The sequence below is a fragment of the Micropterus dolomieu genome, linkage group LG13 (assembly GCF_021292245.1).
Source record: "Micropterus dolomieu isolate WLL.071019.BEF.003 ecotype Adirondacks linkage group LG13, ASM2129224v1, whole genome shotgun sequence".
In the NCBI taxonomy this organism is placed as follows: Eukaryota; Metazoa; Chordata; class Actinopteri; order Centrarchiformes; family Centrarchidae; genus Micropterus; species Micropterus dolomieu.
In genome coordinates this window covers 19,158,791-19,178,597 of record NC_060162.1, presented here as the reverse complement: position 1 = coordinate 19,178,597, position 19,807 = coordinate 19,158,791, and the positions used below count along the sequence as shown (strand labels likewise).

Here is a 19,807-nt window from a genome sequence, read left to right as displayed (position 1 = left end):
GTGTTCATTGCTTTTAATTTTGATGATTATAACTGACAACTAATGAAAACCCCAAAATCAGTATCTCAGAAAATTAGAATATTGTGAAAAGCTTCAATATTGAAGACACCTGGTGCCACACTCTAATCAGCTAATTAACTCAAAACACCTGCAAAGACCTTTAAATGGTCTCTCAGTCTAGTTCTGTAGGCTACACAATCATGGGGAAGACTGCTGACTTGACAGCTGTCCAAAAGACGACCATTGACACCTTGCACAAGGAGGGCAAGACACAAAAGGTCATTGCTAAAGAGGCTGGCTGTTCACAGAGATCTGTGTCCAAGCACATTAATAGAGAAGCGAAGGGAAAAGGAAAAGATGTGGTAGAAAAAAGTGTACAAGCAATAGGGATAACCGCACCCTGGAGAGGATTGTGAAACAAAACCCATTCAAAAATGTGGGGGAGATTCACAAAGAGTGGACTGCAGCTGGAGTCAGTGCTTCAAGAACCACCACGTACAGACGTATGCAAGACATGAGTTTCAGCTGTCGCATTCCTTGTGTCAAGCCACTCTTGAACAAGACGCAGCGTCAGAAGCATCTCTCCTGGGCTAAAGACAAAAAGGACTGGACTGCTGCTGAGTGGTCCAAAGTTATGTTCTCTGATGAAAGTCAATTTTGCATTTCCTTTGGAAATCAAGGTCCCAGACTCTGGAGGAAGACAGGAGAGGCACAGAATCCACGTTGCTTGAAGTCCAGTGTAAAGTTTCCACAGTCAGTGATGGTTTGGGGTGCCGTGTCATCTGCTGGTGTTGGTCCACTGTGTTCTCTGAGGTCCAAGGTCAACGCAGCCGTCTACCAGGAAGCAGCAGGAAGCATGAAGTGCTTCCTGCTGCTGACCAACTTTATGGAGATGCAGATTTCATTTTCCAACAGGACTTGGCACCTGCACACAGTGCCAAAGCTACCAGTACCTGGTTTAAGGACCATGGTATCCCTGTTCTTAATTGGCCAGCAAACTCGTCTGACCTTAACTCTATAGAAAATCTATGGGGTATTGTGAAGAGGAAGATGCGATACGCCAGACCCAACAATGCAGAAGAGCTGAAGGCCACTATCAGAGCAACCTGGGCTCTCATAACACCTGAGCAGTGCCTCCATGCCACGCCGCATTGCTGCAGTAATTCAGGCAAAAGGAGCCCCAACTAAGTATTGAGTGCTGTACATTTATATACTTTTAATGTTCATACTTTTCAGTTGGCCAACATTTCTAAAAATCCTAAGTAATATTCTAATTTTTGGAGATACTGAATTTGGGATTATCATTAGTTGTCAGTTTTAATCATCACAATTAAATGAAATAAACATTTGAAATATCAGTCTGTGTAATGAATGAATATAATATCCAAGTTTCACTTTTTGAATGGAATTACTGAAATAAATCAACTTTTTGATGATATTCTAATTATATGACCAGCACCTGTATGGTCCAGTGTATAGGATTTAGTCGCATCTACCGGTGAGGTTGCAGATTGCAATCAACAGAAAACCCCTCGCCTCACCCTCCTGTTCCAAGAGTGTTGGCGGCTTTGAAACCCAAAAAAAACAATAACTGCCCTCTCTAGAGCCAACGCTTGGTTTGTCCCTTCTGGGATATTGTAGAAGCATGGCGGTGCAACATGGCAGACTCCGTAGAAGAGGACCCACTCTATCTGTATCTGTAGATATAAAGGGCTCATACTGAGGTATGGAAAATACAACAATTCTTATTTTCAGGTGTTTATCATCAATCTCATAAAAATATATCATGTTTAATTTCAGCCAATAGATCCCCTTAAATCTGACACTGTGACACACTGAAATTAAGCTATTTTGTTCGTATAAACAAGAAAACATATCTTCATAATTCTACTCTGCTTACTGTATATGTGTCATTTCTAGCCACTGTGACTTAGTATCAAACATGACACAGCCTTTATGATGAAACAAATGTCAGAATTCACATAGTAACATTTTATTTTCGTAATAATATTAGTAATAGCTGTAAAGTAAATTAAATCCAAAAGGGAATTTGTGTGCAAAAGTGTGATTAAGAGTTAAAATAAGAGGGGCCAAAGGAAAAAGCGCGTGTGTGCGTGTGTGCGTGGACTGAGGTCCAGAGTGGAGAATTGATCTCTGAGGCTCAGAAGCAGCTAGTCTGTGAATACCAATCAGAGGTAATTAATAGCAGCTAATGGACTCTGTTTTTCACTCTCTCTGTCTCTGCTAGTCTCTCTTCCGTCTCTGTTAATCCCTTCCAGTGTTTCTCTCTCTCCATCTTATTATGTAGCAATAATGAATATGAGGATGAATCCACTCAAGGTTCTGTAGTGTCTCTGCCAACTTGCCAACAAGATTTAAGTTGATCACTGCATCTCCACCCTCCTGGTGTTGTTTTACTATCTGCTGATGGAGATTCAACAGCATCCCTGATGCCTCATGCACCGCCTGTACTCCATTTAAGCCAATTTCCACACCCTTGCCACTACATAACAAGTTGCATGCAGCAGCCAAATGGAACACCAAGTACCAACTCAGAAGGAAGCTTAAGAAGGCCAAATTCCCACGCCAAGTTCTTGTCAGCTTTTACAGAGGAGCAACATACTGACTGGAAACATCACAAACTGGCATGGGATGTGCACGGCCCAGGACCGGATGGCTCTGCAGCGGGTGATTGAAACTGCTCAGAAGATCATTGGTACCCATCTCCCGAGCATCAGTGATATCGGTGAGGTGAGGTGCCTACGCAGAGCCCAAAGGATACTAAAGGACAGTACCCACCCAGCCACAGCCTGTTCACCCTGCTGCCTTCTGGGAAGAGATATAGAAGTTTCTGCTTCCGCACCACCAGACTGCAGAGCAGCTTTTTTCCCCCCCAAGCTATCAGGCTCTTAAACTTAAATTCATCCTCAGCACTGCTCCATTGATTATAGTTTATTTCTGTTTATCATTTTTTATAATTGATTCTGTAATAATTTATATTGTCTGCTATGTAGCAGAAGGGAGTTACAAAACTCAATTTCACTCTATAACTTGCTATATTGTGACAATAAACCTACCTACCTACCAACTCAAGGGTCAGTCTCCTTCAAAGACCACATTTAAAGACCAAATGCATGAGACAATGTTATCTCACTTCAAAGACCCAGACAAAAAGGAGCTCAGAAATGCACCCTTGTTTTGCATATGGTACACCGTTTGTAGCTTGGTATCGTCAGCATCCCAAAACCCATTGTTCTCAAGTCACTTTCTATTGGTGCATTCAGGCAAAAGAGAATTCACAATTTTGAAAAAAAAAATTTTTAAAGAATATTTGAGGATTTGCTGCTTTTCTCTGCTTTATAATATCACCATAAATTGGATTAACTTTGGACTGTTTGTCAAATAAATCATGCAATTTAAAGACATCAAGTTAATCTCTGGGGAAAACTTTTTTTTTTACCATTTTCTGACACTATAAAACTGACTGATTAATTATTGATAATCATTAGTTGAAGTCCTGCTAGAGAGCCAAAGTCAGGACGTCAATTCTAGGCTAGCCTTCGTTCCACTAGCTTCTGTAACTCAATGCAATCTCTCATTCAGCATTAGTCTTTCTAAAGAATTGAAGCATGTTCCTGGGATTTACTTTTCATATTTTAAGACAAATCAGCATCGATTACTGCTGTTCCCAGACACTGAAAACCTCATGATTTTAACAAAGTGGTGAGAACATAAAAAACTACAGCGCATCTTACCAATGCTCTCTTCTTGAGTGATATTTGCAATTTTTTTGCTGTGATCTTTGCTGTCCAAAAAAAACGTTTACAGCCTTTGCTCCTCTCTGTCCTACTGCTTTTATTTATTAACGATGTCTGAGCTAACTTCAGGCCCTCACCTCACAAAGGTCTAGCAGTTATGGGAAATGGTGTTTTTTAAAGGCATCTAAAAACACAAATGTTAAATATACAACAATAATAGATTGTTTTACCACCCTTCTCTAGACAAATGAAGCAATTCAGTTTCATCACGAGCATGTCAGCCGTTAGCATGGCTGTAAACCTTTAGCCTTTTTACCTAAAATCCAGGACATTCCTGTTGACTGCTTCCATTTATCATGCAATGTTCTTTGTTTCTTATAATCAAAGTTGTGAATACTTTGAACAGTACTTTCTGTCTCAACACAAAAAACAATATGCAACATTTCACCTTTGTGGAATAAGTGTAGTGTTAGTCACACCCTCCTCCTCCTCCTCAGTGGCTCAAAGTTCAACCCATGCACCTGTCACTCACTCTGTCATCTAGCCTGAGGCTGAAGTAACTGCATCTATGAATCATCTTTTTCTTCTACAGGTGGTTCTTTGAAAAAAAATCTCATTTTTTTTAATACCGCCAAGTCCTAACACAGTTTGTGCCTATTTGACACAAAAACAAACAAAGCTGTGGGAGCTTAATACCGAAGATGCAGACAAAATCAATAATGAGCGCTTAAATCCAGAAACAATTCAAACAGTCTCACAGAGCTTATGTTTCACCAGTCGGTTTGTTAGTAGGATCTTAAAGAGTTTTGCTGAAATTTAGTGGACAAACAGCCTTACTGCTAAAGATAAGTTGACTATATTTTGACAGCAATGTCAATCCCCAACCTCCACCTTGCAACACTGAATACCCATGATGAATGTCTTTGATGCACCAGCATATCTAAGTGTACTTCTAAGAAGTACACATGGATAAGCGACTTAAACTGTTATATATGTCAGAGGTTGCACGCCTCTGGAGGAACTACAGGTCAAGTGTCGTGCTCAGGGGCACACTGGTGGATGTATCACAGTGGGAAATTAAACCTGGGTCTCTCACACCAAGGGCATGTGTTTTATCCAATACAACATCACCACCCCTATTAACACTGGAATCATGTTACTGTCAGAGATTTAAAGGATGAGGGGTGGATGGAGTACACGCTGTGCTTGCAAGCTCATTAAACAACATCGTAATTGATGAGTGAAGAAAGAAAGCAGCGGAGAGATGAGGGGAGAGGAGAAAGAACCGTCAAGGGCAGAAACAACTTGATGAAAGTGTCCTAATCGCTGCCTTCCGGCCAGAGGAAGATCAATTGTCAACGACAGGAAAGACGGATGAAAAGAAAAATCCTCCTGGTGATCCCGTTGTTTCCTAAGTTAGATCTTCTGGAGCTTTTCAAATAATTAATGTGTGTTTATCTCAATCACTCATCTGCAGTCTGATATTTGGGATATTTCTAGCTTTTGCTAAATCTCTCACATTGGTGCAGGAACCTTGGAAAAAAATTTATGTTGGCAGTTGGTGTGAACGAACTATTAATATTTTTTTTTATTATTATTATTATATATTTATTGTTATTTTCTAGCATAATCCAGCCCCTGAACTCACCACCACCACCACAGAAGCCACTGTTCAGAAAAATTTGATTTAAGATCAGTGTACACTGGCTTTAAAGGAATTCTGTCAAATACTTGGTCCATGAAAACATTGGCTGAGTGTGTGGCGCATAAGTGATTATAAAGGCAAACCAAAATGCACAGTCTCTCAAAGAGCAGTGGCTGTACTGAAAATGGCATTGCTTGATCACAAAATGCAAATGTGTCTGGCATTCCTCAACTTGCTCCACACTGACGCAGGACTATAAATCAGGTCTAACCAGACCAGCTTCACTACAACATCTGATAAAAGCTGTGTACCATGGAACGTCCGATTTTTAGCTCTAGGAACCAGTGACCATTTAGCGATAAGCTAATCTCATAGCAAATCTGTGCATGCCCTCCTTTGTAACCTGATAAGGAACAATATAGCTAACTTGTAACTCTCTAAGCTTTTACACTACAAAAGCAAAATAGAGTATAGAGGAGAGTTTTACCTCCAGGTTTCTTTCAGAGTTAATTGCTTTTTTATTGTGCTACTGATATTGCAACAGCAGATTCTGACAGGTAATACTATACATACTAATTTGGATGAGCCCGTCCTTACGGTTATTGTACGTACTGTATACTGCAAACATTTTTGAGAGGCAAACTGCCCAGGCCTTTGTCATCCAAATCTCTGCAGGAAGTACAGTTGTGCATGGAGTCTGCCCCTGGTGTGGTGTGAATAAGGGTGTCTAATACGATAAACTAAAGTCCAGAATTCCCTGGTTGTGTGTGCAAAAAGGGATATCTAGGGAGCGTCTGAAGGTATGAAAAAATACCTGATAATCAACACCACCGGCAGGCTGCCCTGGTCTGACATATGTTCACCCTGATCAGGAAAACAAACTGTATGACAAAAAAACAAACAAATTGTAATATTAAATTGCATTGAGAGGGGTGTTTGAAGCTGCTTTAAAAAATTTTTTTACAAAAACTTCTCCGTCTATCCGTTCCACATCTCCAGCCAAGAGGGAACAGAGTCTATCATTTGAGAGGAGTTTGTTGGATGTGGCAGGGCAGTGGTGCTAATTTATGGGTCAATATAAACTTCCATCACCACAGACTGAAGCGGAAAGCTGTGCTGGCCTGAGGAGGCAGTGATGAGGAATGGAGCAGAACCTCTAAATCATAGACACAGAACATATAAGACAGGGGGAAAAGGGCTCATGCAGGGTGTCACTGTAAGAAGAACTGAAGATTTTACAGAGGCTCCAAATACATACAATTATATACAGGATGTCACAAAAGTGAGTACACCCCTCACATTTTTGTAAATATTTGATAATATCTTTTCATGTGACAACACTGAAGAAATGACACTTGCTACAATGTAAAGTAATGAGTGAAAGCCTGTATAACAGTGTAAATTTGCAGTCCCCTCAAAATTACACATCACACAGCCATTAATGTCTAAACCACTGGCAACAAAAATGAGTACACCTCTAAGTGAAAATGTCCAAATTGGGCCAAAAGTGTCAATATTTTGTGTGGCCACCATTATTTTCCAGAACTTTTCCTGCCCACCCCGGGGCAGCCACCCACCGCCCCCCAGAAAGGGGCTCACCTTCCCATTCAGAAATTCAGAAAAAAAATGTCCCACCTCCAGGTACATGTTGAACCGCTGTATGGTTTTGGCCACAGGGTCTAGGCAATCTTCTTATAGCCTAGGCCATCTTTATACTCCGCCAGCCTCCAGGGGAAATTCGGGGTTCAGTACCTTGCCCAAGGACACTTCCACATGCAGCCTGGAGGAGCCGGGGAGTGAACTGCCAACCTTCCGATTAACGGGCAACCCGCTCTACCTCCTGAGCCACAGCTCCTATGAAGAGCAACAATTCTTTTTTTTCATATCCCCAGAGAGTTCTTTGAATAGACAGTATATTACTGGACGAAGCCACCTCGCTGATTTGAATGGAGAGCAGTGAAGCCAGTTTTTGGACCAATAAAATACTACTGGTCCAGCGTCTACTGCGCATGATCGCGCAGCATAACCGGGGTTTACGGCAGAGACACCGTAATTCTGGTAGCTGCATAGCTGCGCCAACAAAAAGTCTCATGGCTCAGTGTGTTTGTCTGAATCGGATCGTCACTGATTAATCAGCCCACCTACGAGGCTCACCTGTCAAACACCAATGCAGCGTCACTGATCGCTGTATAGTTTTTTTTAGATTGCTGAGAGCTTATAATCTAAGCAATACGGTTACATCTCTCATGTGCAATGGGGTATCACAGGGTTTTGACGTCATTTTTGGGCCTACATGGATCCCTCCGTGCAGGCTTTGGTCGGCTTCACTGTCTGATCTCCGGCTTATCCCCTTGGTTCTTTACCATGAGGTGCCATGTTGAACTTCCACTGACCAGTATGAGGGAGTGTGAGAGCGACACCAAATTTAACACACCTGCTCCCTATTCACACCTGAGACCTTCTAACACTAACGAGTCACATGTCACCGGGGAGGGAAAATGGCTAACTGGGCTCAATTTTCACTTAAGGGTGTACTCACTTCTGTTGCCAGCGGTTTAGACATCAATGGCTGTGTGATGTGTTATTTTGAGGGGACAGCAAATTTACACGGTTATACAGGCTCTTCAAGATCACTGCGTTACATCCATCACTTCCGACAGTAATTACAAAAGTGGAATCACTCCAAGGTGGCGTTGGGTGAAAAGAAGAAGTTTATTAGTGCGGGAATAATTCATGTTACTAACAAGATGAGTTAAATTTGTCAGATCTGAACCACAGACAGAATACAGAACCACCCCTGCAAGAGGAAGGGCCCGGTGATGGAGGGGAGAGTCAGATGGTGTTATGGATCAACTAGTTTCTCTGTTAACTGCTGATTTTCACCTCAACGCATCGATGGATGCCTCTGGAAACAGCAGATGTTGAAAAAGAGAAGATGACATTAAGCGGTCTTTGTAAATGTCTCGTTGTTGTCTTTTTCAATAAAATTTCAAAATGCACCCATCTGCTTCTTTTGGAGGCTTAGTGAAACAAGCATTAAGTCACATTTGGTGTTTTTTTAACTATCTGTATCATTTGGCGACCTTCTAATAGGCCCTTTTCACAGAAGACATTATGGCATGTCACAGCAGGAAAAAGCACTGGTATAATTGATAACCTTAATTAAAGAGCTCCAGTTCCAGGGTCTTAGTCTTGTGCATGCCGGTTCACTGGCATGGCTTAATAATTCATCTAAATGGCCAGAGCCATCATTAACAGTATTAATTACACATCTGTTTTTCCTACTATGACACATTCAAAAGTCTTGAAGAATGTCTATTACAGCCCCAATTTTCTGAAAATTAAAACCAATTCATTAATTAATACTCAATCACTTTTTGCATTAAAGAGGTTTAAGATTTTTACAGTAGGCAGATGGAGCATCATACATCTGCTTAAAATGTATTTCCATTTTAAAAATAAATCAGAGTTGAATAGGTCACTGGTCATGTGCTACCTTTGCCTAACTTTGAGCAGGGAATAAACCTGTCTCATGAATGAATGTAATGTGTAAAGGCAGCTGCTACAAGCTTAAGGTAGTTTCAGTAGGTTTTCTTAGGTAAAGAGACACAAAAAGTGTTAAATGGGACTTGGATATGCGTCATGTGCCTAGTTGATGGCTTAAAAGGTAGATTACTTCACACATTAGCCCTGTCTGTATGGCTGTGTGTGATTGGTCAAGTGTTTGGCCAGGAGACCAAAACATGGGCTTTTAAAGTCTGACACTGTGGGTCCACCCCATAGTCCACCCTCAGACAAAACGGAGGCAACCATGCTGATTTTTTTTTTGGCCTACATTTATTTACATTTTGGAAATTTGGCAACATTAAAAGTATGCCGAATTAGCCATTAGCAGTTCCTGTTCGCAGTGTGATTATGAAGAAAACTTAAAAACGCGATAATTCTCAGGCAAGTTCTGTGGTTATAACAAGCTTCTGTTTTTTTAGTAGCAGTAGATTTAAAGATTTTTATACATGGATACACATTTGGACGTTAAAGATAATGATAGCCCCAGAATGTGTAAGTCAGACTGAATGTAAAAAAATCACATTTCTGGGTTCAGATTTGACTGAGAAAAAGTAGCTTAAATAATTTAATTGCCTCCTTGAGCTGCCGACTGCTGGGAAGCAGGTAAAACTACAATAACCCCCAGTTCAACACATGGACCTCTGGACATTCAGACCTCTGGTCTGAATTCTGTTCCTCTTCATAGTGTCATTACATTGGCTACCACACACACACACACACACACACACACACACACACACACACACACACACACACGTAAGTGTCTAAACATTTTCTATCACATATAGACTAAGATCAACTGCTAAATCTTCTAGTTTTGCTACTCATAAATTGCATTTCAATGACAACTACATTGTAAAACTTGCATCATCGGCAATACTGAGATGGGGTGAAGGGGCTAACTGTAACATATGTTCAATAATTCTAGCACCAAACCTCATTTCAGTTATAGCTGGAAAGGACAATCAGTTTTCACAAGGGACAGCGGTGAAATTCCTCCACACATTTTGACACCACGCAGCTCCTCGCTGTAATATCTTGAGGTTTATCTCATTTACCGCAGAGGCCTAACAAGGGGAATTGATGAAGTGAACACAGAAGTGGTTCTGCATAAAATGATTTAGAGCCTGTGTTAATACCCACAGAGAGAAAGGGATTTTAAATTTCAAATTCCTCCACTACCGCAAACAAAACCGGGACCTATTTACTTCAACAAGAGCCAGGTCTTCAACCTTTCCCATCTAAAAGGAAAAGGGAGATAAGGACTCACAACTCATCAACCAACACATACACATGCATAAGTGTGAATATCAGAAGTGTTGATCTGCAAAAGCGGAAAGCTGTAAAACATAAAATCAGGCCGGAAAACCTGCAGAAAGTTTTTTTCTGTGTCTGTGCTTCCAGCTGCCCAACTAAGGAGAAATTGAGAAAAAAAATTACTAAAAATAATTTATTTAAAAGATATATATTTTTAAACAGTTCCTCATTTAAAAGCTGTAACAGTGTCCCAGTGGTTCCTCTATGACTGAGTAGGTGTAATGAGTCGTGCTGCCTTTAAGAGCTTATAACAATGAAAGAACTAGTAATTAGTTTGAATGTCCCATGTTGGTCACTAAAGCTCTGGGGGGACGGCTTTCCCTGGCTCCCCATGAGGCCACAGTAGTACAGAATGGATGGGTTGGGAGGTGTGAGGTTCTTACAGTCTCAACTACATTTAAATATATTTGCAATTTGTCTTCGTTTGCAGCACCATGCTGTATTAAAGAAAATACTTCTCCTCAGGAAAGGTCTGCCGTTTTTTGGTTATTCTTCTGTTTTGTAAAGAAAGAGCAAGGAATAAAAGAAAGGCAAGCAAACCAAAAAATCCAACACAGAGGGCGAGTTTATCGAGTAGCTGATCAATAAGTGCAACCTCAGCCAGAAGAGGAGTCAAATAAAGAAAAATTAGGACAGAAAAGAAAGCAGAGACACAAATACCTCTGACTGCTGATTACAGCCTTGGATGGTGGAAGGCAAAATATGTTGTAGTGGCCAATGTGTGTATGGCCTTCGACACATAGACTGAATAACAAGCGTAATGAGTAGATGATCGGCACAGCATTACAAAAACACAGGATGATAGATTGACGGGGGGGAAAAAAAGGAGATACTGCCTGCAGCCTTGGGAAAAAAAATGATGAAATGTTGGGAGGTGTGGACAACATGTTAACGTTAAGACAGAACTGGAAATGCAGGAAAATAGAAAAAGCAAACAAATTAAGAACAGGAAAGGTATAACAAACAGAAGCAATGTGCAACAGAATCCCAGCCGTGGAGAGAAAGACAGACCTGTGAGCGTGGCATTTGACAGACAGAATTACAGACAGCACACTGACCTGTGAGCACGGCCTTTGCGGAGGGTTCAGCCAGGTCCAGGGCAGACTTGCCGTCGGTGTTGCGGATGTTGGGGTCGGCTCCATGCTGCAGTAGCACTGTACAACAACAGGGCAGACACAGACAGTAGCTGAGCTCCTGGACTGACATGCAAACTCCCTGACACACACCTCCTCCTAGTCTTCCTCCTCCTCCTCCCCCTGCTGCTGAACCACATCCTGCTCCATAAACTGCTCTTCCTGGACCTCCTCCTTTTTCTCCTACTTGCTCCTCTGCTATCCCTCCTGTTCCTCCTCCTCTGCTTGGGTCTCCTGGCTCCCCTGGTAGCCCTTCAGCACGTTCTGCTTCACATTTCTCTTCTCCTCCTCCTCCAGCTGCTCCTCCTCTGTTGCCATCGTTGCTCCCTCGGCTGCCCCTGGCTGCCCCTGCTCTGCGAGCCATGCTGCCGATGTAAACAGACATGCCACAACAAGAGCAGCAAAAGCTACGCTACACCACACCGCCAGGGAAACAGCGGACCTTACAAAGCGGCTACGTGACCAGCTACAAAACACATCACACTTCCATGGAGGAGGGGTGGAAGCTGAGAAAATAAATTAAAATGAGTGAGGAACGGAGAGACGAGTGGATACAGCTATTCAAAGCAGCAGCAGCGACGAGGCGGGCAGGCAGTGCGAGTGGAGAGACTCTCGCCTCTCCGACTGACTGAGCGATGCAGCGGAGAGCAAGATGAGAGAGCAGAGGAGAGGGGAGAGGGGAGAGGGGAGAAGGGGGGGGGGGGCTGAGAGGATGGAAGAGGTGGAGGACAAAAAGAGGGGAGGGGGAGCAAAACAAAACAAGAATGTTGGTTTGGGTGATAGAGAAGGAGAGAGAGCAGGAAGTCCTAAAAACAGAGGAAAAGATAGGAGAGACGAGAGGAGAGAAGAGAAGGAAAAGAAGGAAGAGAGGAGGGGAAAGGCAAGAATAGAGAAGAGGAGAGGAGAAGGAAGTTGAAAAAAGAAACATGAGGAGAGAAGAGGAAATAGGAGAGGAGACGGAAGAGGATAGGAAAGAAAAGGAGATGAGAAGGAAGAAGAGAGGAGAAATGAAACGAGGAGTGGAGAGGAAAGAAGAGTAAGAGCAGAAAGAAGGAAGAAGAAAGGAGAGGAGAAAAGAAATGAGGAGTGGAAAAGAGAGAAGAGGAAAGGAAAGAAGAGAGAAGGAATGAGGAGAGGAGAAAGAAGAGAAGGAGAGGAGAAAAGAGGAGAAAAAAACAAGGTGGAGGAGAAAGAAGAGAGGAGAGAAGACCAGAGGAGAGGAGAAATGGCGGGAGACAAGAAAGAAAGGAAGAGAGAGGGCAGAATCATGTGACTATCGAACAGGTATGAGCGGAATAACAAACTCCTGTTAACAACCTGTGCTCAGTTTTTTTGTAAATAGGCTCTTTTGAGGGGGCTAATGTCAATACCCTCACCGCCTGCCTCTCCACCTCGATTCCCACTATTGTGATAGCTGAACAGTTCCCTGTGCACATGCCCTTTGACTTGTGTTCACTTCAAAGTACCCTGCTCAAACAGGGCAGAGAGGAGGGTAGAAGTGGAGACGATCATGTAATGTAATGTTGTGTGTATGTACGTGCACGTGTATGCGCATGCATGTGTGCGTGCCTCTGCCACAGCACTGACGCAGACCTTAGTCACCCACTCGCCCCTCAACAAAAATATGATTTAGCTCTGCACCAATCCTCCACACACATGCACGCGAGCGCGCGGGAAAGATCACACACACACACGGATCCTGATACCCAACTGTGAGAGAATAAAGATATGCCCATAGTGAGGCAGAGGGAAGCAGTCTGATGCACAACCACACCGCAACACGCTTAGAATGGTTGACAGATCTGCCAATCCGGCATGCGACACTGTGTCTGATTCATGTGCAATTGTCAACTTCTAATTTTTCGTTTTCAGTTTTGTTTCTAATGCACATGGCTCGCCTGTAATACCTGCAAAATCCTTCTCTGAACAACCTAAATCCCTCTTTTGGACAGGATTAGTTTTCAGGACAATGTCAGATTTGAAATGGTTATCTTCTGACTATCTGCAATGTCTACATCCAATCAGTAAGTAACGGCACAAAACTGGGATAAACTTCTCAACCTGTCTCTGAGGTGTGGTGTACAATGTGACTCAAGGGGACAAAGTGCTGCTGAAGGACGAAAGCAGCAGACAACGACAGTCAAAGAGCAGACGCGTGTATTGTCATGCAGTCTGTGAACACTTACCGCAGCTGCTTTACAGTTGTTGAGCAGCAAGTATGGCTTTTACTTGGTCTAAATTTAGATTTGGACATTTTTTGCCACTTTTATGTCTCTACACCAAATAGTGCTGAAACGATTAGTTGATCGATATTTAAAAATAATATACTGTATATAATAGACTCATTTGTCCCTGATATATATCCAGGAAAATTTCCTGCATTTGGCCTCACAAAAGTAAGGGTTACACTGCCTTTCTCTGTTTTACATTATTTATTCAATATCTTTGAGTTCTGGGCTGTTATAGTTGTACAAAACAAGCAACATACTGTATGTCTTTGCGAGTTCACTAAAACACCTTAGCAAGGCATCTCACAATTTCACCAAATAAATAAAATATGGACCCATGATAAAAAATGTATTTGAAAAGCAGGGGTTTTAGGGCATAAGGAGACAAATATTAATGTATTAATGCAGCACTCAAAAATGTCAGCAATCAAAAAGTGGTTTACAAAAACCAAACAACATTGTCATCTGCAGAAGAAGCAGAACATACAGTAGCAATGCCCAGACTGACTGTTGTATCACATCGTCCCCCTCCACCTCAGAAATTCAAAAACAAATGTTAGCCGGGAAAGGCTGGAGTCTCGGTTGCCCCTGATCATATCAATAACCAATAAAAGTACACTGAGGAGAAGTGGGGACACAGTTAAACAGAGCACTGAACTGCCATTTATTGTTAAACCCACAGCCCATCGTATGGCAGCCTTAGGATTTCCAAGATCTTCTTATCCCCAAGTTTGTTGATGAGATTTTCATTGCCAGACTTTGAGCTTGGAGGGATAGAGGACTGGTAATGAGAGATTAAATTCTCACTCAAGTTGTCCAGAGGAGACCGGAGAAGAGTTTAGAGCATCCACCATGCTGAGCTGAAGTTACAGTCGAATCAGACTTGATTTGACTCTTATTCTGCTGCCAAATCTCTAACCTGGCAGGCTGACAGGCTACCAAAACTCGGTCCAATGAGCAAGCAACAAGAGGCCATGTGTTTTTTGTTTACATGCCATGGCTTGCTTCTAGCTGTGCAGTTAGGATGGCAAACCAAAAGTCAGCTTTCCTCCTCTGGTTAACACCAGACAAAACAAACCAGTGGACAAAAGACACATTGTGGAGGTCCATCTGAGTGGTTTAACCTCACCAAAAAGTTTATAATGCTGGATTTGTAAGGCTATTGTTACAAAGCTTTATGCTGACTAGCTGAGAACTGTTTTCAGCACTCAAAGCAACATTGCTACGCAGTTCCTTGATGGAATCAAATCTAAATCACCTGTGCTGCATTATTTGATTTGTGAAGGTTCAAAATAGATATTCTAAAAGAAACAGAAAAGGAAACATCATAACCATGTTGAAACCTTAATTATAAACTGTATTTGTTATACAAATAATATAGTTCTTTGCACTGCGATTTAGCTCTTTCCCTACAAGTCTTGTTTAGTCAACATTATTGGACCATTTTCCACATACATATCAGACTTTTTCCTACATTCATTGGTTTCACATCATGTCAGACACAAAAAAAATGATGCACACGACATATTTAGTCATCATAGTCAGTTTTCTTGCGGTTGTATGGGAATGCTGAAAAACATTCCCCATGTAGCTGCAGTATCTCATAAATTGTTTGTGTGTTCTGAAAATGTTTGCCTTTTGAACCCATAGCGAATGACAGATTTATCATCCTCTTGCTTCACAAAATGTGCCACGGATGTTTTTTCAGAAGGTGGAAGAGCTCCGACATAACGGTACTAGGGATACACGATCCTGTACTACTTCTACCCTATTACTCTCATTTTTTTGTAGAAACAGATATTAAAAAAGACAAACAACATTTGCAAAAATGTATCATTTTACAAATGTAGACATAGACATTCACCCCTGAAAAATAAGTAAATTATCTCACTTAGGGGAGGATATCTCACATGCCAGTGCAACATTTTATTTTCAAACAAAACCGTAACAACCAAGCGCCATATATTTTTCAAGCTGCAAACTGTAGCAAGCACTGTAACAGGGAGCGCTCTATTGCACAAAATAAAAGCAGGTGTAGTCCTAAAACCTCAGTCATTAGGATGTGCTTTAAAGCATAACAAACAAGGCTGGGGAGGGGATCAGGTCTGGGCTGTGGCTGAGCTAATATCTCTAGTCAGCTGTTCACACTGCTCCAGCAAACTCCTCACCATGTGTTTTAGACGAGAGAAGGCAGGTTGGGATTGCTTAAAATGTCCTACAATCTTCCTCCTCATTGAAACACAGTCAGTTATACTTTAGGATGGGGATCGAGACCTGGTTCTATAAGGATATAATCAATAATAATCTAGCGGGACCTATAATGTAACGTAAATGCATAGAGTAAGTTACATGGAATAAAACCTTCGAGAGTAAAAAGACAATGCTTCATCAATACATCTGTTTAACAAGCAGAAGCGTGTAAAAAGCCTTGTTTCAATCTGCTCTGTCCACAGTCTCTCATCCTCTATGTTTTATATAAGCACAGCTAACGTAAGCTTGGCAATTAGCCACTTGTACAAACCAGCTAACTTAAATTGAAAGCTATCTGTAGTCTAACTGTTAAGCTTAGTGTGCCATGTAGCTTAACATTTAGTACATTTTTACCTGTAGTGCATCACAGCAGAGAGTGAGGGAAGGACTGATGCCATATTGCAATAGAGATGTCTTTTTCTGAAACTGTGCTAAACGTCCGAACCTGACAACATGTTTGTTTGGCTCTAGCTGCCTGCACCCGCATCTGCGTGGCTACATCCAGGCGCAGCAACATAACGCCCAGAGCTCGACAACAGCAGCGGCGCATGTTACAGCATTGTTTGATTCTCATCGGCCAAAAATAATTTTCTGATATGATGATAGTGAAAATATGCCCATATCTGCAGATATTATATCGGATCGATAATTATCGTGCATCAAGACGGCACACAAACATGCTTAATGCTGGGCTAATCAGAACAATGAGGTAAGCCTCAATATGTCCCAATAACATTGTTGTAGATTCAGTGTGGCCTCAGAACAGACAGTGGAGTGTTTGGATGACAGGTGGCAGCAACCGTAACATTATCTGCATGGCCTGCTCCCTCCAAAGCCTGGTGACTCTTACTCCAAGACGATGGGTCTCAAGCAAGAACATTTTAGTATTTTTTTACTCTTTATCCCTCTTGCTTTTTTATCAGATTCAGTCTAAAGTCTCTGCGCAAATTGGTCATAAAACTGTTTGTTTCAACCTGATGAATGCCACCTGTCCATGAAGAGGTGCACGGTTTGTGAGGATGATCAACACCCCTAAATTGCTAAGTAAGGCTGCCTGTTCGCTCCACTTGTGGCAGGTTTCATTCATGAAAATGAGGAAGAGGAAGAGTTGAACACTACAGGGTTTCAAGTCCCGCTATTGGAAATCAGCTGAGGAAAACCTGACAAATTTAGCAGTGTCAGAAGTTATTTAGTATTAGAGGACCCGAACCAATTAGAAAATATTGATAGTGTTGCAAACGACATGCCATTAGAGAATTGATGGTGAACACATCCTGCTACAGCAAAGGTGTTCATGGCTTAAGGCCCATTTATACTCCTGCGTAGGGTCTACAAGTCTACAAGTATAAATGCATGGCTACGTGCGTAGCCTAAGCCGTAGGTACGCACGTAGCCATGCATTTATACTTGTGCGTAGGTCTGTCTGTCATTCTGCAATTACACCCCCAAACGCTAGTCGGCAGTAGCGCTACAGCGTCCACTGTGTTGACTTTTGCTGGCCAAGCAGGCTAACTTCCGGTTTAGCGCTCCGCTAACGTAAATGGGGGTAAAATTGTATACGTGCGCCTACTGCGCTACTGCCGACTAGCGCTTGGGGGTGTAATTGCAGAATGACAGACAGACCTACGCACAAGTATAAATGCATGGCGTAGGTATGCACGTAGACCCTACGCAGGAGTATAAACGGGCCTTTAGATGGGAGGCCGTCAAGGTGATGAGATGGTCCCGGCGATGGACACAATGATAACGTTACAGAAGGTGACGTTACACACTGTCAGCTGTTATAAAAAGAGGGTGATCGTGGAAGACGCTGATGCAGCTGTGAGAACTGGCCTAGCACCAACTGAACTGTACAAGATGCCCACATGAATCATAAAATCTATTAAAAAATAATTTAGATCAAAGGAATTTTAATTCTAAAAAAGCGTTTTTCCCCCTGTAGAGAGAGGCAGACTATCTGTACACGAGGGGACTGAACTAAGTTCTAAGTTTGAGAGAATGCCACAGATTCTCTTTAATCACTTTAATCTTTCTGTAAGAGCCATTGTTTCTTTTTAGGCCCATTGAGAGGTTTCAACAAGCTGGTACAGAACTAAGAGCAAACCAACTGAGAGGCATTCAGGCTGTTAAATCAGGCATCTTGAATTAAACAAAGCTATAAATAGAGCTGGTCATACAGGAACAGGAGATCATTCTAGCATCTAAGTTTAAAGTTAAGTTTCTGTAGTGTCTAGATTTTCTGTCTTATTCCCAAAGTGTTCTTTTCAACTGCTTGTGGTGTGAAGCACTGCTCAGACTGAAAATCAAAAGCAAGCATGAATGAATGAAGTCTAAGACAATAGAGAGAAGTTCCTTTACCTCAATTTCAGTGGCATTCGTAATAACAGATAAATCAATAACTGGTCTCAGTCCTGGCCAAAGGGTGAAGCTTGTGCACAGTGATCATCAGAGCTCCACAAAGCCCTCTGCTGCTATGCAGTCTTTCAGGGCCCAGACATTCTGCAGCAGCTATCACAGTGAAATAAAAAAATGACTGGAGCAATGTTTCCTCCTTGTTGCTTCCCAGACTGATGCTGGCAGCAAGGTGACGCCGACTATCATTGCCATTACCACTTACACTGAGCAATACTTTTCCATTAAGATCATAAAGATTATCCTACAACTTAGTGCTCAGGCGGTTTTCATGCAGTGGCATATCTTGTCTACTTCAGATTGTCCTCGGGGATCTGTAATACAGCCTCTGTATTTTTCATTTCACCTTTAAAGACCAACCGCTGCTGCTGATGTCCTCTCTGAACTGAGCCTGTGGTGCTGTTTCACTTTTGAAAATTAAAACTTGGTTGGTGGGGCGCTCATATATTGTAAGACAAAGAAATCAACGCCCCTGTGTCCCCTGTGTGGGCTTATAATAATCAGCAACACAGTAATTGCAATATACAGGTTATTTGCTCCTTTATGCTTAATGGAAAATAATCGCGTACAGTCTGTGGGTGGTTTATTATAGTCTCTAAAATTATTGTGTGATTATAGAGAAGTGCAGGTTGGGACTTTGGAGGGGCCGGGAAGGAGATTTTATATACCCACAAACATTAGACTTTAAAACCAACAGAGAATTTAATATCTAAAAACGTTGCCACAGCCTCACCACCACAGATGAAACATATTAAGCAGTGTCATTCAGGAACCACTGACTTTGGCACCCACAAGAACAATGCAGCTCTACCACAACAACCTATTGTGGCAACCTGTGACACTGTTTAGTGTTTTCTGCTTCTGTTGTGTTTACACGGTTAATGTTGATTTCGCATACAACACGATGCGAAGTGCGCCACCCATGAGCTGAGATAGCATGGGTGCATGGGTGCGCATACGTGGGCCGTACAGTTTAGCTCTGTTGATGTGGACGCGGACGAACTATTATGCTGCAAGCGTATGCGCCGGCAACATTCAGCAGTTCTTATCAAATGAAACAGTCCCTTCACTCATGGTTTCAATGGTAAACCACCACAAGAATGACAATTCTCAACAAAAAGCACTATATTCTAAGGAGAAACATTTTAATAAACATAAATCATAAAGTAACATTTCTATTTCAAACAAATGGTGAACTTGTTAATACATTTTAACAAAACTCCCTTCCCCGTCGTGCATCATGGGAATTCTGAGGGACGGACGTAGGCTGCGCAAGGGTTTATTTGCGCCGTCAAAGTCCAATGGAAGCCTCTCAGAAGTTTTTCAGCAGCGGAGCGTGCAGCCTGCCCCACGTTGACTTGTTTTTAGTACGGTGTGTCCTTTTTGTGCTTCTACTATCTTCTTCAAAGCTCTCTGTGGCTCGCTTTCGTTCATCGTCTTGACGGGTGCATCTAGCAACTACCACAGGGAGCATTTTGCCTGAATAAGAGCGTTTTG

General features: G+C 42.1%; 1 protein-coding gene across 1 annotated transcript in view; it reads right to left on the bottom strand.

Annotated features, from left to right (window-relative positions):
• The window catches only part of tnksa (tankyrase, TRF1-interacting ankyrin-related ADP-ribose polymerase a), a 106,349-nt gene that overhangs the window by 80,758 nt on the left and 5,784 nt on the right, over positions 1 to 19,807 (bottom strand). Inside the window, exon 4 of the mRNA XM_046066230.1 lies at positions 11,346 to 11,441. Coding sequence (XP_045922186.1) covers positions 11,346 to 11,441 — 96 coding nt within the window. The remainder of the gene's footprint in view (positions 1 to 11,345; positions 11,442 to 19,807) is intronic.